Below are 24,055 nucleotides of genomic sequence, written 5' to 3' on the forward strand. Positions count from 1 at the left end.
ATATTTTATTAAGAGATTGGGAGTTTAGTTACTTGTAGTACGTCAATAGCTTTTCCCTAACGTTATGCCTAGATAAAATCTGCCCAAGATTTTCCTCATACATTTCGTGTCACCAAAAGATAATTTTTTACCCCAGAATGGAAAAAATATCGTATTTAGAGACGCCAAAGTGCTGCCAAGTCACAAAAATTCATCACGATCGTCAAATCGGGCACTATGCCTACTACTAAAATTATAATACCCCTAACTCCTAAGAAGTCAACTCCAGTATCCGGAGGAAGACTCCAAAAGAAGTAACCCAAGTGTTTCTGGTGCAAAAATAATTTCTGGAGTTGTGTTGAGACGTCATTGGGTGTGGTGCGAAGAGCTCTTTCTTGATGATGAGTTTTAAGCACTGCGAATAGCCCATACTGCAAGCACAGTGATTACTATAACAGTGCCCCATAAAACAATACCATAGCTCCATAATTCATTGTGTGACTATTCCCCCTTCTACTTCATGGGGCGTGTTCCGAAGAGCTGCTTGACATGTCGCAAATTGGAAGATCATCCCCACCATCTGGACGGCGTTCCTCGACAGGGTGATTTTAAGGAACTTTCTTCTACGTACAACTAAGCTGTGGAATGAGGTCCCTTATGCTGTGTCTCTGGAATGATACGACATGGGTTTACCATGGGGTATCTTCAAAAAAGCGCATACACATTCCTTAAAGGCCGGCAACGCTCCTGTGATTCCTGTTGCAAGAGTCTAGATATCTGGCGTTTCTATACAGTACGTTTTTCAAGGCACTTTCTTTAACGTAAATCAAGCTTTGTTTGTCAATCGTTTAATTTAAACATGACTAATGTATTATCAGCAATATTTATCCTGAGAAAGATAATGGAGGCGATTAACAAAAATCTAAATTAAAGAAGGGTCCTAAAATCAAACGCTGTGAAAACCCAATTTCAACGATAAGTCTAGAAGAATACTTTTTTTGTTTAAGTAGGGAATTATCTTGTCTAATTCTATATTTATCTTATGATGACGTTTCCTGACCAATATTTCGTATTCAACACAATCGAAATCCTCGGATAAATTACAATAGATGCCAAGCGTAGCTCGAATGCTGTGCTTATAGTTGCCAAACTATGGCAGATGTTAATATGAGGTTGTTTTAAGATTGTTCTATCAATATTTTTTAGGGTTCTTTGCTCTAAGGATATTCAACGGGAATCGTTTTACTAATACTTTGCTGTGCGTCCGTCCGCCTGTCTGTCACTATTTAACATTATAAATAACGTAAAATAACGTTCCAGTTGAAAACCGACCATAAAACGAAGTAAAATTTATGGTTAAGATTTATAAAAAACCTGTAAAATGTAACGTAACTAGGTATCTGGTTCAAATAAATTATATTTTCAGCTGGTTTTGTTGAAAAAAATATATTTTGACATCAGGCTGCCAGCCTGATGTTAAAATATATTTTCTCTTTGTAAGTCAAGTAATCCGTATATTCTGTGAATTTGTGATTGGTGTCAAATAAAATTGACAAATATACTGAACGTCAAATTGAAATTACTGCCTGTTTGAGAATTTAGTGATTACGATTAGTCTAAGCCAAAATTTAATTTTAGTAACCCAATTTCAAATATTATAACTTATAATATTATTTATTTTTTGTAGTTTTGTGAATTCAATCATTATCCAAAATGTACCCCGTTGGCCAACGTAAGTAATATATGAATGAAATATTTACGACCACGAGTTTGTAAAGCAGTATCATCCTTTGTTGTAGTGTCCTAAATAAATTTGATGAGGCACATGAAGGCTAGACATGATTTTATAAAAATGTGAATTAACAAATTTTGAAATAAAATGTTTTAGCTCCAGCGGGGGAGACTAGTTCTGGAGCGGTGGGTGTAGCTGGCGCAGCTATTACCACGCCTGGTACTCCTGGGGTTCCAGTAGTTACTTCTGGAACTGGGTCGACCACTGGATCGTCACCTTCTGGTGTTCCGAGTGCCACTGGAGTTATATCATTGGTTTCGCCAGTTGCAGCTCCACCTCCCGATCTACCAGTGCTCACATGCCCGCGCCGCCCTAACCTGGGTCATGAAGGAAGACCAATTATGTTGCGTGCTAACCATTTTCAAATATCAATGCCAAGAGGATATGTTCATCACTATGATGTTAATATACAACCAGATAAATGCCCCAGAAAGGTTACTTACTTTAAAAAATTTGAAATTCCAATAAATAATATTATCTAATTTTTACACTTGTTCTTAATACTAATTCCTTTTTTTAGGTTAATAGAGAAATTGTAGATACTATGGTACATTCTTATAATAAAATATTTGGCACATTGAAACCTGTTTTTGATGGAAGAAACAATCTTTATACTAGAGATCCCTTACCTATTGGTAATGATAGAGTTGAATTAGAAGTCATCTTACCAGGTGAAGGTAAAGATAGAATTTTTAGAGTGACAATAAAATGGGTTGCCCAAGTGAGTATTAAATTAAATCATTATGAAATGTACTAATAGTTGGTTATTTTGTCTCACATTAGCAACCTGGGGGTTTGTTTACAAAACAGCCCAGCTTGTAAAAAATGCACTTTTTTGTATTAACCTTTCCGTTCTGGGAAACTGATATCAGTTTCCCAGAACAGAAAGGCATATGCCTCAGATTGCTGTGATTATCATTATTTTTAGTTAATTGTATAATTTGCATTCAAAGAGTTAAAACTACATAGAGCTTCTGTTGTCATTTATTTTATAAATATGCACAATATGTTTTTCTACATCCATTCTATTGTACACAAGGGTGTATTTAGATAAAAATGTAAGTTGTGTTTATACTAAAAAAAAAACAAATAAGATAACTTTCTGGGTATAGTGATGTATGTATAATATTAGTTATCATGTAATAATATGAGATACTTTTTATGTCAGCCATCAGCAGACAAGCTTATTACCCAAATGCTTACACCAGACTGAGTCTTGTGCCAGAGTTTGGCGAGTCAACATCTCCTGAGGATGTCTTGTGTAGAGGCGAAACACATGGCGAATCATTTGAAGATTGGCTGAATTAATGTTCAAAAAACTCAAATCATTAGGATGATTATGGATTATCGCAAAATAATGCCTACTTCAATACATAAGCTTATTAAAACAATTACTTTATTTAATTATTAATAACAAAATTTTGATTTGGCAATAATTATTATTATTATTAATACTTACATGTTTGAATGACTTTTATTTAATTATATTATTATTACAGTTTATGAAAACAATTTATATTTTTGATTATTGTAAATTGGATAATCTGTCTATAATAAAAATCAAAAAGACATAGACACTGCTTAAAATTAAATATTTACTATTTCATATATTCAAAATCACTTATTGAACGTCAAAAAAATACCACCCATTCAAAATAGACTGCCTCAGATCTGAGAAGAACGGGCGCAAGAAACTCAGCGTTTTTTTTTAAATAAAAATATGATATGATTTTGCTAGGCTTTACAAAAATTTGATTATGTTTTTGTTTCTTATTTACATTGCTCTTTATTAGAATTAACTGTTGTCTTGGATTTAATGGATAAATATAATTTCAAAAAATTAAAAAAATATAATGAAAAGACAACCTGAGAGTTGAACAAAGCAAACAGAATTTTGTTACGAGGCGTTACGCGAATCGTTATCTCAGTTGGTTAGAGCACTGGCACGGAATGCCGGAGGTTGTGGGTTCGAATCCCGCATTGTTCATAAAATTTTGTTTTTCAAATTTTATGTGTGTTTTAATCCTAGAAGTGAGGGTTATCACTTTAAAAACACAACATATTGCTTAGATTTACAAGAGCGACATCTCAAGTCAATTTCCTAATATGCAAATATTGGGGTTGAGCAGGTTATCAACTGCAAATAGATAGAGAGAGTTGGACAAAGCAAATAGAATTTTGTAACGAGGCGGTACTCGAACGGTTAGCTCGGTTGGTTAGAGCACCGGCACGGAAAGCCGGAGGTCGTGGGTTTGAATCCCGCATCATTCATAAAATTTTATTTGTGTAAATATAATTTCAGTCTTATATCAATACATTCTATTGTGTTATTAAATGAATAATATTGTTGGAATTCATCGTTTGTATTAAAATTCAAACCAAACACACACCTTACCAGTCTTAAGTGTTAATTTCTTGAACAAAGGCCTATTTAAAATGCAATTATTATAACTTAGTATTTATTATGTTCTCATTTTAGGTATCACTATTTGCATTGGAGGAAGCTTTGGAAGGCAGAACAAGGCAGATACCTTACGATGCAATTCTTGCTTTAGATGTAGTAATGAGACATTTGCCTTCTATGATGTACACTCCAGTAGGACGATCATTTTTCTCATCGCCTGAGGGGTACTATCATCCTCTTGGTGGAGGGCGCGAAGTGTGGTTTGGTTTCCATCAATCTGTACGGCCTAGTCAGTGGAAAATGATGTTGAATATTGATGGTATGATTTTATTTATTTTCATATTTTAATTTACCCTAAGTTTATAAACCGTTCATTGTTAAATTGTTCTTTTTGGATTGTTCATATAAAAGTCTAGTCTAGTCAAACCGGGGCAACACTTGTTTTGTTAGCTATCTTATGCTAACCATAATAATATTAATATTGAGTCATATTTTAATAGTAGAATTATTGGTCAGTACCAAAACTGAATTTATTTTGTTTCCTGTGGTACCATTTAAAGAGGAAAATCATTAATAAGTTATTTAATATTTATTCATTTTATAGCTTCTGTCCATTTTTTCACATTTAAGTTATAAGGAAAATACTTTATCTGTAATGCCATTACAGCGGCTCTGCGCAGCACTGATATTAGAGATTTTATTTTAATTGTTATGTTTATGGCATGTCACACTAGAGCATAGTTTCTCAACCTTATTTTGCTCACCGCCCACTTTGAGAATATGTTTTTTTCTAGAGTATTTTCGTGTATTTTTTTGCCTTTTTAGACTATATTTTTTAATCTACCCACGTCCCATCTGCGCCATCTCAATGCCCCCTAATTTTCTCTGGGTCTTCTACTGCCCCCGCGAAAGTCTCAAACGCCCACAAGGGGGCGTTATTGCCCACGTTGAGAACCTATGCACTAGACCATTAGAGTTGCTTGCCATAGAGTATTACGACGCCCAGCGCCGCGACCCGAGTGAAGTGACGCTCAGTGCGACACAACATACGGCGTGTCACTTGAGTATGCGTACTGTTAATTGTTAAGTTCATAAACTTTTGTCTTTAACAATCTGAAGTAAGTGTTAAATCATACAGTCATTAAGAATGTGATTTTTTTTATGATAATAAGGGACGAGACGAGCAGGACTTTCAGCCGATGAAAATTGATACGTGGTGCGACTCAGGATTATTGTAAAACCCAAAAATTCTGAGTGGCACTACAATTGCGGTCGGCAACTTGAGACATAAGGTGTTAAGTCTCATTTGCCCAGTAATTTCATTAGCTACGGCGCCCTTCAGACCGAAACACAATAATGTTTACACATTACTGCTTCACGGTAGACATAGGCGCCGTTGTGGTACCCATAACAACCCAACAACTAATCGTAATTTATTTATTTGATATGTGATATTCGCCTTCTTGATAGCATGTTACTAAGTCAGTTCTTATTTTTAAAGAAATAATAACCAAATTCGACCACTATCGCTCATCTTGTAACGATAGTCGCACGCGAACTGGCATAGTTATGATGTGAGCTACTGCAATGTAATGCGATAGGTACGGAATGAGCTTCCTTGTGCGGTGTTTCCGGGACGACACGGGTACCTTCAAAAAAAGCGCGTACACCTTCCTTAAAGACCGGCAACGCTCTTGTGTATCCTCAGGTGTTGCAAGATAATGTGGGCGGCGGTGATCACTTAACACCAGGTGACCCGTACGCTCCTTTGTCCTCCTATTCCATAAAAAAAAAATCATAAAGTTTGATGTAATATTTAAATTTATGTTGATTCCAGTTTCTGCAACTGCATTTTACAAAGCTCAACCAGTTATAGAGTTTATGTGTGAGGTATTAGATATAAGAGATATTAATGACCAAAGAAAACCACTGACAGATTCTCAAAGAGTGAAGTTTACAAAAGAAATTAAAGGATTAAAAATAGAAATCACACATTGTGGTACGATGAAGAGGAAATATAGAGTTTGTAATGTCACCAGAAGGCCTGCTCAAATGCAGTCGTAAGTGCAATACAATAATCCTGTTTAATTATTTACTTTTTTTTAATTTGTAATTTTTTATTTATATTGCTCTGCTAGCTGGATTTTAATATTAGAAATCTTCCAATTATTTTAATCACAGGCTTCATGTTATTCAGAAATAGAAATTATTTCATTATTTTTATTATTAAACTAGCTGACCCGACAGACGTTGTTCTGTATATAATAAATAAAATAATGTTTTTATATGAATTCGTCAATGATATATCATAAGATCAAAAATTACTTCCTAAAATATGCACCCGGCTGTCATAATGAAATTGTTTCACAGCAGAACTGTCAAACCGTGTGTCAATAAATTCTCTCATAGAAATTATGTATGAACACATCAAAGGAAAAACAAATTTGTTGTTTTTATTTAATTCCGCGAATATTCATATTTATTCAAACCTTTTAAACCTTCCCTGGACTTCCACAATTAATTTAAGACCAAAATTAGTCAAATCGGTCCAGCCGTTCTTGCGTTTTAGTGAGACTAACTAACAGCAATTCATTTTTATATATCTTTTACTTTATGTATCTCATGCTTATTATATTTTTGTTGAATTAAATGAATAATATGTGACATAAGTATGTATATAAAAATTTTGCATTGTTAAGTTCTACTATTAAATGTTATAGGTTTCCGTTACAATTGGAGAATGGACAAACAGTTGAGTGCACTGTAGCTAAATACTTCTTAGACAAGTATAAAATGAAACTCCGATACCCTCACTTGCCATGTTTACAAGTTGGTCAGGAACATAAACACACATATCTACCGTTAGAAGTATGCAATATTGTGCCCGGCCAGAGGTGCATCAAAAAATTAACAGACATGCAAACATCAACGATGATTAAAGCTACTGCTAGATCTGCACCAGACAGGTAACTATCACATTTGAAGGATTGGCGAATAGGCTTAGTTCTGCAGCATATGCAGTTAAGAAAATTAGATGGTTAACTGACATAGATACGGCGAGATTAGTATACTCTCTTATTTTCATAGTATTATGTCCTATGGTATATTATTATGGGGCAGTGCGGCCGATATTAATACCATCTTTGTGCTGCAGAAGAGGGCTATTCGCGCGATTTATAACCTAGGTCCTAAAGAATCATTAAGAGAAAAATTTAAAGAAATAAACATTTTGACTGTTGCTTCTCAATATATTTTTGATAATGTTCTATATGTTCATAAGCACATTGAGGAATTTTCTAGAAACTGTCACATTTATAATGTTAACACGAGGAAGAAACATAAACTTGTTATGCCTACTACTTGCTTGCTTAACTTACTATGCTTCTACAATATGATCCCAGAAAATGTACAAACCAAATGTGTTACGAAATTTAAAAGAATTGTTAAAAAACGTTTGTGTGGGAAAGGTTATTATAGCATAAACGATTTTCTTAATGACACCACGGACTGGGAATAAAGCGAACACCCTCAGGCTTTTTAATTATAAATGTTTATTGTACGATATCACATTGTAATCCATATTTTATATTTAAAAAAAAAGCCCGCTGAGTTTCTTGCGCCCATTCTTCTCAGGTCTGAGGCAGTCTCTTTTGAATGGGTAGTAGTTTTTGACGTTCAATAAGTGATTATAAATCCTATTTTGAATAAAAATATTTGAATTTGAATTTATTATTGAATCGTTCTTTGGGCTTGGAACTAAGAGATCGCTGAACTTGTTAGCATACAATATTGTTAAGTTTATTAAACCTTTGTGAGTCTCATTGTGAGAATCACTCTGTAGGTTTAGACATGTTTAAACCACTTCATTGTTAATATCATTCCCGAGTTAGATGTTGTTACACACACATTATATTAGGATTTAAAAGGAATTTATTCTTAGTTAAGTACATACATTATAAAACAACAATATTTAAATATTGGATCCAATTTACTTTTTAAAATCTACTAGCTTACTAGCTGACCCAGCAAATGTTGTATTGCCATATAAAGTAAAAAAAATATTTTTTTGGGGTATAAAAATAGATGCAACTGATATTCAGACCTACCAAATATATTGTACTACAATTATTGTATTCGATTGCCATCTTGCTTCCTTATAACGGATTTGTGAATGGAACAGAATAATATAAAAATCGCGATACACAAATAGTTGTAGATCGTAGAGGGGCGAATATTTGAAGTTATAAATTAAATATATAAAATAAAAATAAAAAACATTGTCAAAAACATAAAAAAATATAGTTAGGGGTTATCATTTAGGGGTATTAAAATAGATATTAGCCAGATTCTCAGACCTACCGTTTTGGAGAAGTTTGTTTAGAGACACCGGGACATAAGAATTTTATATATTAGATAAGAACAGTATAACTGCTATTAACAAGGCTTGGTATCTGAAAAATGAAAAAAAAAAGTCTGACTTGTTAAATGTACATTGATTTCTTTTTATTTCATTTTGTTCTACTTTTAACTGATTTTGTTGGATTTTTGATGTTCATTACCTCCAGTGGGAGGCTCCTCTGCACAGGATGCCGGCTAGATTATGGGTACCACAACGGCGTCTATTTCTGCCGTGAAGCAGTAATGACTAAGCATTACTATGTTTCGGTCCGAAGGGCGCCGTAGGTAGTGAAATTACTGGTCAAATGAGACTTAACATCTTATGTCTCAAGGTGGCGAGCGCAGTTGTAGTGCCGTTCAGAATTTTTAGGGTTTTTCAAAAATCCTGAGCGGCACTGCATTATAATAGGCAGGGCGTATCAATTACCATCAGCTGAACGTCCTGCTCGTCTCGTCTCTTATTTTCATAAAAAAAGAAGGTTAAGTCAAACTGCATTTATCTCTTACATTAAAAATTTCTTAACAGAGAACGTGAAATAAATAACCTTGTACGTCGTGCGAACTTCAACACGGATCTGTATGTGAAGGAGTTTGGACTAACAATATCGAACAGCATGATGGAGGTCCGGGGCCGCGTGTTGCCACCACCGAAGCTGCAGTATGGAGGACGAGTTTCATCACTGGGTGGACAGGTAATTAGAATGAATGTCCTTATGGGACGATGCGGAGAGGTACCCTAACCGGGAAAAAAGGTCCGGAACGTAACTCTCTTCATTTATGTCGAGGCGTTGCTACGCGATAATATCTTGCTGATTCTATTCTATTCTTTCTAGTGGCTTCTGTGGAAGGGGCACCACAACTTGCCAACAGAGCTTTTCAGTAGAGCAACAAGCTTAGAGTGTGTCATTTGATCGGTGTAAACGAATTTATAAGTGATTATAGTAATGACCGGTGCCCAGAATCAAAACAGATTTATTTTCTTATTATACCTGAAACAAATATACATGCTGTTAGATTATAATGGACAAACACTGATAATATTACTTATATAAAACATTTATTGTGTTAGTTATAACTTAATATTATTCTGTTTAATATATTTAATTATAAACATTTTAAATTACAATTTAAATGAAAAATTTTATTCTGATTTAGAAACACACTTAAACACTGGCTATTTATCAATATTAAAAGAACAATTATCCGTCCAAACTCAAAAATGGGAAACAAAAAACAATATTCTTTGAAAATTTTTTTTCACCATTTTCTTAGCTCTGCTAAAATGTATAAGAACCACAATGGAAACAGGCGGCTATTAGTAAATTTATAATAATATATATACTGATGATTTATATTTTTTTGAATTTAACGGGGTCAAAATTTCAGAATAAAATCTAAAATTTTGAATGACGAAAAAGAACAATGCATATGTATCAAGATGTTAACAGATTTATTTATTACAGCAAGCTCTACCAAATCAAGGTGTTTGGGATATGAGAGGGAAACAATTCTTCATGGGCGTTGAAATACGCGTTTGGGCCATTGCATGTTTTGCTCCACAACGAACTGTACGGGAAGATGCTCTAAAGTAAGTCTTTTGTTTAAAAAAATTGAATTATGGGGTTATTGGACACTGCTACTTTAAAGTCAAAGTGGATCTTGTACTCCGACACTAAGGCTTATATCTAGAGTGTAGGCCTAGCATAATTTTTGATTTAACATTTACATAAGCACATTGAGGAATTTTCTAGAAACTGTGACATTCATAATGTTAACATGAGGAACAAACATAAACTTGTTATGCCTACTACTCGGTTGGGTCGATTTAGTAAGTCTTTTGTTAGGCGATGTATATGCTTCTACAATATGATCCCAGAAATTGTGCAAAACAAATATGTTACGAAATTTAAAAGAATTGTTAAAAAAAGTTTGTGTGGGAAAGGTTATTATAGCATAAACGATTTTCTTAATGACACCACGGACTGGGAATAAAGCAAACACCCTCAGGCTCTTTAATTATAAATGTTTATTGTACGATATTACATTGTAATCCATATTTTATATTTAAAAAAAATAAGCCTGCTGAGTTTCTTGCACCCATTCTTCTCAGGTCTGAGGCAGTCTCTTTTGAATGGGTGGTAGTTTTTGACGTTCAATAAGTGATTTTAAATCCTATTTTGAATAAAAATATTTGAATTTGAATTTGATTTCGTTATTGTAGTCATTTGACAGTGGTAATTACAACTAAGACGGCCCAATGCAAAAGTCAAGTTGGCGCTTGATCAGTCTGAGCAATGTTTCTTCTTTTGTACATTCTATAGATTACAGCCTTACGTACCTACAGCTCAGTAGGCTTTTTTCGTTGGACGGGCGAGTTTTAAAACTATTTATACTAAATCCTCACAACGTGTCACCAGGGGCTAATTTAATTTTTATAAAATTTAATATTTTTTTTTATGAGGATACAAAAGAGCGTACGGATCACCTGATTTTTTTTTTTTTTATGGAATAGGAGGACAAACGAGCGTACGGGTCACCTGTTGTTAAGTGATCACCGCCGCCCACAATCTCTTGCAACACCAGAGTAATCACAGGAGCGTTGCTGGCCTTTAAGGAAGGTGTACGCGCTTTTTTTGAAGGTCATGCGCGGTTCTGTGCCCTCCCCAGAATACGAAGGGCAGCCCGAGCTAGAGTGCCCGGGGAGGGATTCTCCATGTTAAGTGATCACTGCCGCCGTTCTCATGTAACATCAGAGGAGCTGCGTAAAAGAGACTCCCTAAGGACGAGTGGGCAATGTGCTTATCTCAGTGGTACCATCAGAACGTGTCAGTATTAGGCCTATAGCAGACGACAGACTATCCGTGACGCACTTTTCAGTCTGTGATAATAAATCCGATAGAATTGTATGCAGTAACGCAAACGACGCGCAAAAAGTCTGACACATAAAATATCCTCCTAGATCTGGCAGACCGCGCCGTGCTGGGAGAGTTTCTTGCGCCGCTTCTTCTCTCTCAGAGCGCCATTTGTTTCCGAAGCGGTAGTAGTATCTAGTAGTTATTAGAACAGACATCAAAAATAATTCTAAAGGAATCAATTTTGAGAAAATAAATGCCTTTTTATGCCTTTACAAAAAGTTTAAAACATAGTCGTATAAAGTCGTAGTACATTATTTTATTTTATCAAAATGAAATATTTCCAAAAATTTTCAAATTCAAAATAGGTTTCAAAATCAACTTTTGAACTTCAAAAACAACTTTTGTACTTCAAAAACTATCCATTCAAAATTGACTGCCTCAGACCTGAGAAGAACGGGCGCAAGAAGCTCAGCGGGCTTTTTTTTTTATATAAAAATATGTATTTATAACTAAAGAGTCTGAGGGTGTTCGCTTCATTCCCAGTCTGTGGTATCATTAAGAAAATTGTTTATGATCCATAGTTTTCGCAGCGCACGCTATGTAAATATTATTCTAAGTACTTTTTTTACACCTTGGGTTACATTATTGAAGTTTTAGTAAGGAGAATTTTTCAAATCAGTTCAGTAGTTTCTGAGCCTATTCAATGCAAACAAACAATCAATCAATTCTTTCCTCTTTATAATATTAGTTTTAGATTAAAATCATATTTACAACTGCAGGAACTTTACGCAGCAACTTCAGAAGATATCAAACGACGCTGGTATGCCCATAATAGGTCAGCCATGTTTCTGTAAATATGCCACGGGCCCTGACCAGGTTGAGCCAATGTTTAAGTACCTGAAGTCAACGTTTGTGCAGTTGCAACTGGTTGTGGTTGTATTACCTGGAAAGACACCAGTTTATGGTAAATATTATTTTATTTATATATATTTTTATACATTGTTGCTTTAGAAATTTTGAACAACACAAACGTTCCAAGCCACAAACAATATATTTTATGGAATTCGTGTTTAAAGTTTAATAAATACGTAGGTTTTATAGTTTTGCGAAACTTAAAAAAAAAAAACAAGATGTTATAACCAAAATATTATGTTTATTGCATTTCAATATATTCTCCTTTACATTTTTTAAAACAGGAAGACCACAGATCTGAAAGCATGTTTTCTACGTGCTGACTGAACGCTATCACTACCTCTACGGAGTTGGTAAAAATTAAACCTCTCATCAAATCTTTGATTTTGGGGAAAATATAGAAATCATAGGGTGTTAGGTCGGGGCTATGTGCAGGATGGGTGACAAGTTGTATTTATTCGGAAGTTAAAAATGGCTTAGTTTTGTTGGCCGTGTGTGAAGTAGTGTTGTCATGATGTAAAAGAACACGGCTTTTTGGTCGTCTTTCGCGAACTTTTTTTAAAACCCAGGGTAATCAAATGGTAGAATACCACTCGGCATTAACACTGCTTTGATCTTCAAGTGGAATTATGCAGATGGGACCCGTAGCTGAGAAAAATGCGATCATTTATTTTACCAACGTTTCTCGCCTTCCTCACTTGTTTGCCTGTTCTCATTTTCAAACACCCATTCACAAGATTGCTGTTTGTTTCGGGTTCAAAACAATATATCCACGTTTCGACTTGTGTGACAATGTCATAAACAGCATTAGAATTTCCGTGGTCGTACTTCATTAGCATCTGTGAGCACTATTACACGCGAGTCCGCTTCTGCTCCGCTGTCCGTTCATGGGGGATCCAACGACGACGAACAAAAGTTTCTCCTTCCAAACTTTTAATCCTTCGTGTAAAATTTTCTGAATATGGCTCATATCAATCCCCAATAGTCCTCGAATTGTCTCATAGGTAATACTCGGGTTTTCTTCAATTAGCCGCTTAACAGAAGCCACATTATTTTCGTTGACGGCAGTTGAAGGCCTCTTTTCACGAAATTGGTCATGTAAAGAGACCCGACCCCTCTCAAATTCAGCAAACCATCGCCTCACGGTGCTCAAGACAGGTGCTTCACTCCAAAAATCAGTTTGAAGACGATCGGCACAGTCTTGCGAAGCGAGTGAACTTTAAAATCATCGCTCTATAATCTTTTTTACTGAATTCCATTTTCGTTGCGTACGTAGAACTTTGATATGTTATAAAAAACAATTGACAAATGATTTCCCGCCAATTGTTTTTTTTTATTACTAAGAAGGTTGCAACGTTTCAAAAAATATAACATTCGAAATTCAAATAGTTCCGATTAGCTAGAAAAGCAAAACTTTGAGTGTGCCCCATGTATTAGTCCATTCCTCCATACATGTGGGTTGGGCTACTAAGTCATGAGTGTCAGTAGGGTTGCCATTTCTTGTCAGTCCGTTAATATGAATCACATGACCAGTTTTGTGTTCTTAACTCAATTTCGACATGATTGTGGTTTGGAACGTTTTTCTGGAATTTCGTCCCAAAAGTTCCAAGAAATTATAAGCTTTTAAAAGTTGATACTAATTGCTTTGTAAACAACTGTAAGTGATTGTTTAATATAGGTAAAACTCTTGTTTAAGATCATGTGAATGCCTGAACATACTGAACATTTTAATGTGAACTGCAGGCAAACTGTGAGTTTCTATTTTATTAAACAATAATCATGACCATTCTGTATCTCAATTAAAATGTGATAAAACATTTAGGTATATCTTGAGATGGTCGTACAATGTACTTGTCATATCTCTTGCCTACATACTTGCCGATTCTTCCCTATATCTACATAAGTGCTAGCCAAAAACTAACTTGATAATCTTAGGCTAGCTAGAATTGATTTTTTTATTGGTACTAAACTTATTATAAGTACCTGTGAACAGTTTTAATATTTAATGATAGTCGTTATTTTGCGGAAATCCATAATTATACAAATGTTGTGAGTTTTCTTGGCGAGTCAACATCCTGAGGATGCCTCGTGTAGAGGCAGAACACGTGTCGAATTGATTAAAAGACAAACCTTAGCTGAATTAAAATTTACGATAAAGAAAACTCTCAACATTTGAAGATTTAATATTGATTTCCTAATTGTACTATGTATTTTTAGCTGAAGTAAAGCGAGTCGGAGATACAGTACTGGGAATGGCGACCCAGTGTGTTCAAGCGAAAAATGTAAACAAAACTTCACCACAGACGCTGAGCAATCTATGCCTCAAGATCAATGTCAAACTAGGTGGTATCAACTCTATCCTTGTGCCGTCCTTGCGTCCCAAGGTATGTTAGAAATTTTTGTATAATGCGTTCATGGATTGCCATATTGCATTTCGTAGAAAACATGCCATTTAAAATACTTAGATAACTTATACGTCTAAATCCAGCTTCTTGCTGTTAGGCACCGCATGAAAACATGCCAGGTTTATTGCCTTAGTGTGCATGACAAGCTACGTCTTACACTCGCGATATTTATGTCACTTTTTGTTAGTGTGCGTACGTTGCTGAAATAGAGGTTCACAGTTAGTGGCAATTTTTTTCGACGTGTTAGCAGCTGTCTTTGTAGACATATAAGTTATTTAAAAATAATAATTACATTATAAATCTATGAAGTCATAGATCATCATCATCTTCATTGTGTGTCTTCTACCGCATTTATCACGGGGAGTGTTCCGAAGAGCTGTTTTACCTAATTCCTGCCGCCGAATTCCACCTTCGCACGACACGCCACAAGTTAGGATATCATCCTCACCATCTGGATGTGTGGCGGTCCTCCACAGTGCGGTTTTCAAGGAGCTTTCTTCCACGTACTAAAAAGCTGTGGAATGAACTTCCTTGTGCGGTGTTTCCGGGACGATACGACATTGGTACCTTCAAAAAAAGCGCGTACACCTTCCTTAAAGGCCGGCAACGCTCCTGTGATTCCTCTGGTGTTGCAAGAGAGTATGGGCGGCGGTGATCACTTAACAACAGGTGACCCGTACGCTCGTTTGTCCTACTATTCAATAAAATAAAAAAAATGAAGACCAAACAATGTCTGCTTACCTTGTCCTAAATAATGGTCTAGCTTGGCATTTGTAATTAATTTTTAAGCAGTGCAAAATAATCAGGGTTGTTCTAATATTTGAAAAGTGACGGCTTCGGTCTGAGCTAATGTGATATAAAAGTAAGACAGTTAAAGTCAATATTGGACCTGGGCAGTCCGCTGAAAAGAGTGTGATAAAAACTAGGCATCTCAAGATGGCGGCTGGTTAAAGTGTTCAGTATCCCGTTATTTTTAAGAATTATTTTCAAGTTTATACTTTGAGTAACTTTTCTGGCATTATTATTTTTTCTTATTGTATATTACTATTAGGTAGGTAGGTAGGTCTCAAAATGAACATGGAGAAGACGAAGATTATGTCCAATCTCCATGTCGAATCTATTCCCGTAACAATTGGGAACTGTACTGTCGAAATTGTCGACGAGTACGTTCGTTCGTTCAAACGATCCAGTTAGGCAGGTCCAATTTCCGCGAAAGAGGTCACTCGTCGAATCCAACTCGGATGGGCAGACTCGGAAAGCTCCGTAAAATCTTCTCGTCCCAAATACCAGTGTCTGAAGACGAAGGTTTTCAACCAGTGTGTCTTGCCAGTGATGACTCATGGTCGCTCAGAGCGCATTGAATATGCTTGGAGTTTCCCTACGAGATCGATTTAGAAATGAGGAGATCCGTAGGAGAACCAAAGTCACCGTCATAGCCCAAATGATTGCGAGACTGAAGTGGCAGTGGACAGAGCACATAGTTCGACGGAAAGACACGTATCGGAAGACGCAGCGTTGTTAGGCCCCCCACAAGCGCAGGACCGATCGTCGTAGAAATCTTTGGGGGATGCATTTGTCCATCAGTTGACGTCTTCCGGCTAATGATGATATTACTAAAAATATGCATACTCTATTGACACACCTGTAATTTCCGAGCCAATTGTTGATATTTATAATGTTTGGTCAGGTATTTAACGAGCCTGTGATTTTCCTCGGTGTGGACGTAACGCACCCACCGGCCGGTGACAACAAGAAGCCGTCGATAGCAGCTGTTGTGGGCTCTATGGATGCCCACCCCTCGAGATATGCAGCCACTGTTCGAGTGCAGCAACACAGGTAGATTCTCTTTAACATCCTATTGTGCCGAGTGAAAGAATATTTGTTTGATCCAAGATACGCAGCTTTCGTCACCCGTAACAATATTATATTATTACTAGATGTCCCGGCCAACGTTTTGCTATATATCGATGGTTGAAGGCTAATTTAAATTGAGGAAAAAAAAATTGAAGTAAATATTCGATTGCTATTTTGTAACCCTATTGCGAATATGTGAATGGAACAGAATAGTGGCGATTAAAAATAGGGGTTGATCGTAAAAAGGTAAAAATTTGTAGTTCTATGTATTTTTAATGCTAAATCATAGTAAAATAATACTTAAAAATATTGTCAAAAAAATAAAAAATAGATAATGGCCGATTCTCCGACTTTGTTTCATACAAATTGGTTCAGCCGTTTCGCAGGAGTTTGGTAACAAACACCGCGACACGAGAATTTTATATATTAGATTGACGACCCCTATAGCCCAGTGGTTAGTGACCCTGCCTACTGAGCTGAGGTCCCGGGTTCGAATCCCGGTAGGTGCAATCATTTATATGATAAATATGTAAGTTTGTTTCCGAGTCATGGATGTTTATATGTATTTATGTATGTTTAATTAATAAATATATCATTATCTTGTTCCCATAGTACAGGCTAAGCCTAGTTTGGGGCAAGATAATTTGTGTGAGAGTGTGTCAATATTATGATTATTATACTAGTAGTTACCCGTTCCATTCGCAACTAAAGATATTATCTCAATAAAATGTTTAAGTAGGGATAATAGAGAGAGTTGTCATACTAAAACATACAGGGCAAGTCGGTCAGTCATTAAGTTGGCATAGCGACATCCCATTCTGAACGGATGCACGACAAGAAAGGGAACATATTTTTTTTAATAAAACGGACGAGACGAGCAGGACTATCAGCTGATGGTAATTGATACACACTACCCATAATGCAGTGCCGCCCAGGATTCTTAAAATTATGAGCGGCACTACAATTGAGATCGTCACCTTGAGACTTAAGTTGTTAAGTCTCATTTGCCCAGTTATTTCACTACCTACGGCGCCTTTCAGACCGAAACACAGTAATGTTTAAACATTACTGCTTCACGTCAGAAATAGGCGCCGTTGAGGTACCCATAATCTAGCTGGCTTCCTGTGCAAATGAGCCACCCACTGGAATAAATATATATAAGAAAGCCAATAACAAGTGCTCCGTTTAACGTCGTTCTGGTAAACCATTAAATCCTGTCCATTGAATACAAACCTTCTGAACCCTCAAGTGTCGATACAACATCTTGTACAGTTGCCTCATACCAATACCTAATACAGTACGAATTTGCTGACATGTAGTTTTTACCACCTAACGCTGCTACTATCTATCTTGAAATAACTGGAAACTTTCATGTCGATTATTAGCGAAAATCATAACAATCGCGTTTTTTCCAACAATTTTCAAAATGTGAAAACAAATGACAATCACACAATCCCATACGTGACCAACTCTAGGAGTGTTACACTTTTAGATACCGTATTTATTTTTTGCAATTGTATTCCAAATGGCCAGTCAAGAACCTTTCATATAGGCCACGTAGTAAGAAGCGATTGTATGCGAAATGTTGTTACTTGATCAATGACCATTAAATGATCCGCTGCTGTTGGTTAACAAATTTTTTTACTGCAAATATATAGATATAAGGGAGTGTTCTGGGGAATTAATGTAATGCTTACTCCTAGGACACAATAAAAAAACTCCTGCTCACAAAGAGCAGCTGAAATGCAAACACAAGTGTTCTGTATAGCTTGATGATACATGATGTCTACTGCCATTGTTCCTTTGTTAACATTAACATGCAATTTTAAAATCAACAATTTTTTAAATTTATTTATAGTTTTGACTTTTGGCTTTCGAGAAATCATGAGATTGTTGCCCAAAGAAGAAAATCCAGAGTCAGCTAAGTCTTGTACACCTCTTCCAAAAAAAATATACAAGGAATAACCGCAAACATACAATGAAATAATATAGGAATAATATATATAGATAGAGGCGCCATTTTCCCTTGCACCATTTTATGTTTGATTATACAGGCAGGTGTACCCTATAAAAAAAACACCCATACCAGAGACAAAGAAAAACACGTTATTTATCCTCGATGGATAAGAAATCGACAAAATAATAATTACCTTGCTACAACATCACTATGTACAGGAATTACATATTCCAGTATCAAAAAGATAAAATATAGTTTTTCGCATCATAACAATGTCAGGGGCAAAATAGCCGCCATTTTGTTATTAATGAGTATTGCTATTTATTTTGAAATGATCATATTCCTAGCCAAATAATTCAGTAAACTTTATCGAAATAGCAACTACAGTACGTTTCTTACTTATTTCATAATCTTTTTGTGTGGTGTACAAGACCTAATCTGTAAAATAGGGTCACAGAAATATCGATTTTTATTGCATAGTTCAATTACCGCGATTCATAGAAAAATATTTTTATTCCTAATTGAATTTATCAATCACTTATTGAAAAGCGGTATTATAATAATTTTACTTCATACAATAGCTTGATGGCGATTGTTCCATTTCCCACGTGAAAAAGGAAAAAAAAATTGATAAAAATGTCATTAAATTTTAAGTGATCCCAAGCCTCAATTCAGTTTAAAAACTAATTTGAATTTAACAAAACTCAGTGGTTCGTTTGACAGACAAGAAATTGTCCACGAGCTGAGCAGCATGGTGCAGGAGCTGTTGATAATGTTCTACAAGAGTACCGGTGGCTTCAAGCCTCACCGTATCATCATGTACCGGGATGGCATCTCAGAAGGACAGTTCATACATGTGCTGCAGCACGAGTTGACAGCGGTCAGGGAAGCTTGCATCAAGGTATTCCTCCATCAGTAACTACCTACATATAACAACAATTAGATTTTATAGATATTAGTATGCTATATACATTGAAAATATATTGAATTAGGCGTTATCCATAATTATTCGAATGTTGTTTTTTTTATTGAGTGTAAATTCCGCTAAGTTTTGTCTTTAATCAACTCGGCACGTGTTTCGCTTCTACACGACGCATCCTCAGGAGATGTTGACTCGCCAAATGAATCTCGTGCCAAACTTTGGCACTCAATAAAAATCACAACACTTGGATACTCTAAGCCTTTGTCTGAAATTACATTTGTGAAAATTTATGTTATCGAAGTCATTGATAATTGTGCGTTTTATGACGCCCTGACATTAATTCTACAATTTTTTAACAATAGTTTTATTTTTAGGAAAATATGGGACGAAACGAACAGGACGTTCAGTTGATGGTAATTGATAGGCCCGCCCATTACAAAGCCCAAAAATTCTGAGCGGCACTACAATTGCGCTCGTCTCCTTGAGACATAAGATGTCAAGTCTCATTTGCCCAATAATTTCACTAGCTACGGTGCCATTCAGATCGAAACACAGTAAACCTTACTGCTTCACGGCAGAAATAGGCGCCGTTGTGGTACCCCTAATCTAGCCGGCATTCTGTGCAAAGCCTCCACTGGTAAACAATAGAGTTGAATTCACTAATTTATAATGACGACTCTTACAGTTGGAGGCTGAATACAAGCCAGGCATCACGTTCATAGTGGTGCAGAAGCGGCATCACACGCGGCTGTTCTGTGCTGACAAGAAGGAACAGTCGGGCAAATCAGGCAATATCCCCGCTGGTACCACTGTCGACCTTGGCATCACACACCCCACTGAATTCGACTTCTATTTGTGTAGTCACCAAGGCATTCAGGTAACTAAGATTCAGTGGCGTTCATTGGTTTTCTAGTAAGGAAGGCACTGTAGATCTTACTAGTCGAAAATGCGCTTTAGTCGAGCAGCGTTAGGTTTTGAGGTAAAATATTCAAGTTCTTTGTGCTTTGTATATAGTTTCCGGACAGTTTGGTCAACCTAGTTAACTTTAGTTTGTGTCATGCTAGGTAGAAGTATGATCGTTAACAAGTTGAAATATACTTTAAAAAAAAGGGTATATTTTTCTGATGTAAAATACAAAAAACTAGTTCATTTTGCAATCTACAAACCGAAAAAACATTAAAATAAAGAAAATCGATTAAAATGTAATCGAATGAATATTTTATCGATTAAAATAACATTAAGATCCAGTTGTTTTGTTTCAATAATATTAGTTAGGTGCATAGTTTATGTTTATTATTATGAATAAAATATATTATTTTCTCAGGAAAAAACAGAACAGAGCAATTATTTTATCATCAATAAATCGATGAATAAATCGATTTACATAAATAATCGATACCAGTGAAATCGTTGTTCCTCAACGCTAACTTCACTTTGACAGTGACAGTCTGACAGATCATTTTGTTTCTTCGTCATTGTCACTTCGTTTCTTGTTGTATTCGTTGAGTTTATGAGTTACCGACTTGTTAACTACCTACCCAATTGAATTCCAAGGAAAGTTGTCTCTAGCTGTCTGTTTTAAAGTAATGTAAGCTAATGAGTATATATTATTCTTATCTGAGCAAATAAAACTATCTTTTAATTTAGGTATAAGTACTATATTATATATCTAATTACCAATTGTCTTATAATGCAAAAAATGTCGTTACAGTAGTAGATAGGTAGGTATTTTTTATCTAAAAAAAACAAGGTTGGTACCCATCTAATATAAGTAATGTGATAAATCCTTAAGGCATTTAATAAACCTACTATAGACAAGCTGTCAACATATAGTTAAAGACATAACCTCATTTTTATATCTACGATTACTCAGCTCCTAAATTGACAAATCTTGCTAAATTTTCAATTATGGATTATTTAAATGTAAGCTATTAAATGGTGCTAATTTCATCTTGTTATCACCTGGGCCCAGGAATGTATGGAAGCGTTTCAATTTCAAGCTTTTAAAATTTATACTATGTATCTACCGTAATGTAAAACTTTCTGGGTGGATGTTCAATAGAAGTTTGATTATAGATACGAAACTAAGTGAACTTTAATACTAAAGATAATTTAGGTTCATTAGTTATTAAGGTAGGCATTGTCCAATTGCCTATATGGGATGCACGCCCCTGCTAAGATGTTATATATGACGACCTATATAGCCAAGTGGTTAGCGACCCTGCATACTAAGCTAGTGGTCCCGGGTTCGAATCCCGGTAGGTGCACACATTTATATGATGAATATGGATGTTTGTTTATGTTCATGGATTTTTATATGTATTTATGTATGTTTAAGTAAGTGTATCATTTTAAATATATTGTTGTCATGCAACCCATAGCACAGGCTATGCCTTGTTTGGGGCAAGATAATTTGTGTAGAAGTGGGTCAATATTATTATTATTATTATATATATTGTTTGAAGCAATTGCTATACATGGATTAACACCATTGACTACATGACATGTGGTCAGATGAATTATAATTTAGTATTTTGTAAACAATTTGCCAGCCACAACCTGAGAGTTGAACAAGATATACCGAAATTTGCGATCCATGCGTACTCAAACAGTTGGCTCAGTTGGAAAAAGAGCTCGGACCCGCATCGCTCATAAATTTTGGTTACATATTTAATTTGTAAAATTAGTTGGCTCAGTTGGAAAAAGAGCTCGGACCCGCATCGCTCATAAATTTTGGTTACATATTTAATTTGTAAAATTAGTTGGCTCAGTTGGAAAAAGAGCTCGGACCCGCATCGCTCATAAATTTTGGTTACATATTTAATTTGTAAAATTAGTTGGCTCAGTGGGAAAAAGAGCTTGGACCCGCATCGCTCATAAATTTTGGTTACATATTTAATTTGTAAAATTAGTTGGCTCAGTTGGAAAAAGAGCTCGGACCCGAATCGCTCTAAAATTTTGATTACAAATTTAATTTTTAAAATTAATTGGCTTAGTTGGAAAAAGAGCTCGGACCCGCATCGCTCATACATTTTGATTACAAATTTAATTTTTAAAATTAGTTGGATTAGTTGGAAATAGAGCTCGGACCCGCATCGCTCATACATTTTGATTACAAATTTAATTTTTAAAATTAGTTGGCTCAGTTGGAAAAAGAGCTCGGACCCGAATCGCTCTAAAATTTTGATTACAAATTTAATTTTTAAAATTAATTGGCTTAGTTGGAAAAAGAGCTCGGACCCGCATCGCTCATACATTTTGATTACAAATTTAATTTTTAAAATTAGTTGGATTAGTTGGAAAAAGAGCTCGGACCCGCATCGCTCATACATTTTGATTACAAATTTAATTTTTAAAATTAGTTGGATTAGTTGGAAAAAGAGCTCGGACCCGCATTGCTCATAAATTTTGTTTACAAATTTAATTTAAATTAGTATACAGGGTGGTTTTAAGAGAAGGGTGGTGATGGCCAAGTCGGAAACTACCAGACTTTGAGAAAAGTCGCGAAAGAAGTCATGCAATTCATAAGAAACCAATAACTGCATATTTAGTTTTTTTTTTTTTAATTTTTTGAACTTTAAGATGGACATCGATCCGAATGATTTTTCAAAAATAATTACACTCTGTATCATTGATCCAATGGATTCTGTTGCTGATAAGGATACAAAATGAAAGGAAATGGCAAATTTTCTGTTTTGTTATTTGTTCACGGAAGAAAACTCACCTACTATTCATCTTTTTGTTAGAAATCTTACTTTTTTGCTTGATATTCTATCAGGGCGCCCTTATCAAAAAACCACCCTGTATTGTTCCACGCATAAGAACTTTTATATGAACTGTTTAGGGTAGATACCACATATATTTAATAAAAGTTTGTAAAGGTTGCAAACCCCTCTTTAGTTGATTGATTGTATTTCGCAGAAGCGCATTTACGCAGTTTTCGTTTTATATTCAAATTCAAATATTTTTATTCAAAATAGGATGTGATATCACTTATTGAAAGTTAAAAAAAAACTACCACCCATTCCAAAATGAATTATAACCCCCTCATTCATAATAGTCTGCTAACTTAAAGCATTGCCAATTCTCACTCTGACTTCTTCTATTGACCTAAGTCAGAATGAGAAAAAACACTTCTTAGCGGCTGTTTAAAGTTAGCGGACCATTATGAATAAGGGGGTAGGTGTCTATATGGTACAGTTTTTATTTTCTTTCAATTAGGGAACATAATAATATAGTTATTATAATGTTGTCCCACTTGCATTACAATGTAGCCTTAACTTAGACTAATAAGTAAATTTACTTTAACTTAAACTGATAGATTAGATTAATCTAAGAATGTTTCCATTAACAAATTTCTTTTTTTAATTAAGGGGAAGTCACTTTGTTCATGTGTCTTTTTTCATATAATTATTTTTATGTTGACTGACCTGACCAGCAAACGTTGTATTGCCATATAAAGAAATTAAAAAATTTTTGGCGTATAAAAAGTAGATGCAATCGATTCTTAGACCTACCAAATTTATCGTACTGTAATTATTGTTTTCGATTGTCATCTTGCAACCCTATAGCGGACT

General features: G+C 35.2%; 1 protein-coding gene across 2 annotated transcripts in view; it reads left to right on the forward strand.

Annotated features, from left to right (window-relative positions):
• Positions 1 to 1,564: 1,564 nt before the first annotated feature.
• The window catches only part of LOC126976750 (protein argonaute-2), a 33,972-nt gene continuing 11,481 nt past the window's right edge, over positions 1,565 to 24,055 (forward strand). Inside the window, exons 1-13 of one of the 2 annotated variants that reach the window (XM_050825311.1) lie at positions 1,565 to 1,711; positions 1,868 to 2,205; positions 2,292 to 2,492; positions 4,251 to 4,494; positions 6,013 to 6,235; positions 6,896 to 7,141; positions 9,100 to 9,265; positions 10,037 to 10,161; positions 12,208 to 12,392; positions 14,558 to 14,724; positions 16,433 to 16,581; positions 19,265 to 19,457; positions 20,164 to 20,355. In XM_050825311.1, coding sequence (XP_050681268.1) covers positions 1,693 to 1,711; positions 1,868 to 2,205; positions 2,292 to 2,492; positions 4,251 to 4,494; positions 6,013 to 6,235; positions 6,896 to 7,141; positions 9,100 to 9,265; positions 10,037 to 10,161; positions 12,208 to 12,392; positions 14,558 to 14,724; positions 16,433 to 16,581; positions 19,265 to 19,457; positions 20,164 to 20,355 — 2,448 coding nt within the window. In that variant the 5' untranslated portion in view covers positions 1,565 to 1,692. The remainder of the gene's footprint in view (positions 1,712 to 1,867; positions 2,206 to 2,291; positions 2,493 to 4,250; positions 4,495 to 6,012; positions 6,236 to 6,895; positions 7,142 to 9,099; positions 9,266 to 10,036; positions 10,162 to 12,207; positions 12,393 to 14,557; positions 14,725 to 16,432; positions 16,582 to 19,264; positions 19,458 to 20,163; positions 20,356 to 24,055) is intronic. The other variant, XM_050825312.1, reaches the window with a different exon arrangement.

The sequence above is a fragment of the Leptidea sinapis genome, chromosome 42 (assembly GCF_905404315.1).
Source record: "Leptidea sinapis chromosome 42, ilLepSina1.1, whole genome shotgun sequence".
Classification (NCBI taxonomy): Eukaryota; Metazoa; Arthropoda; class Insecta; order Lepidoptera; family Pieridae; genus Leptidea; species Leptidea sinapis.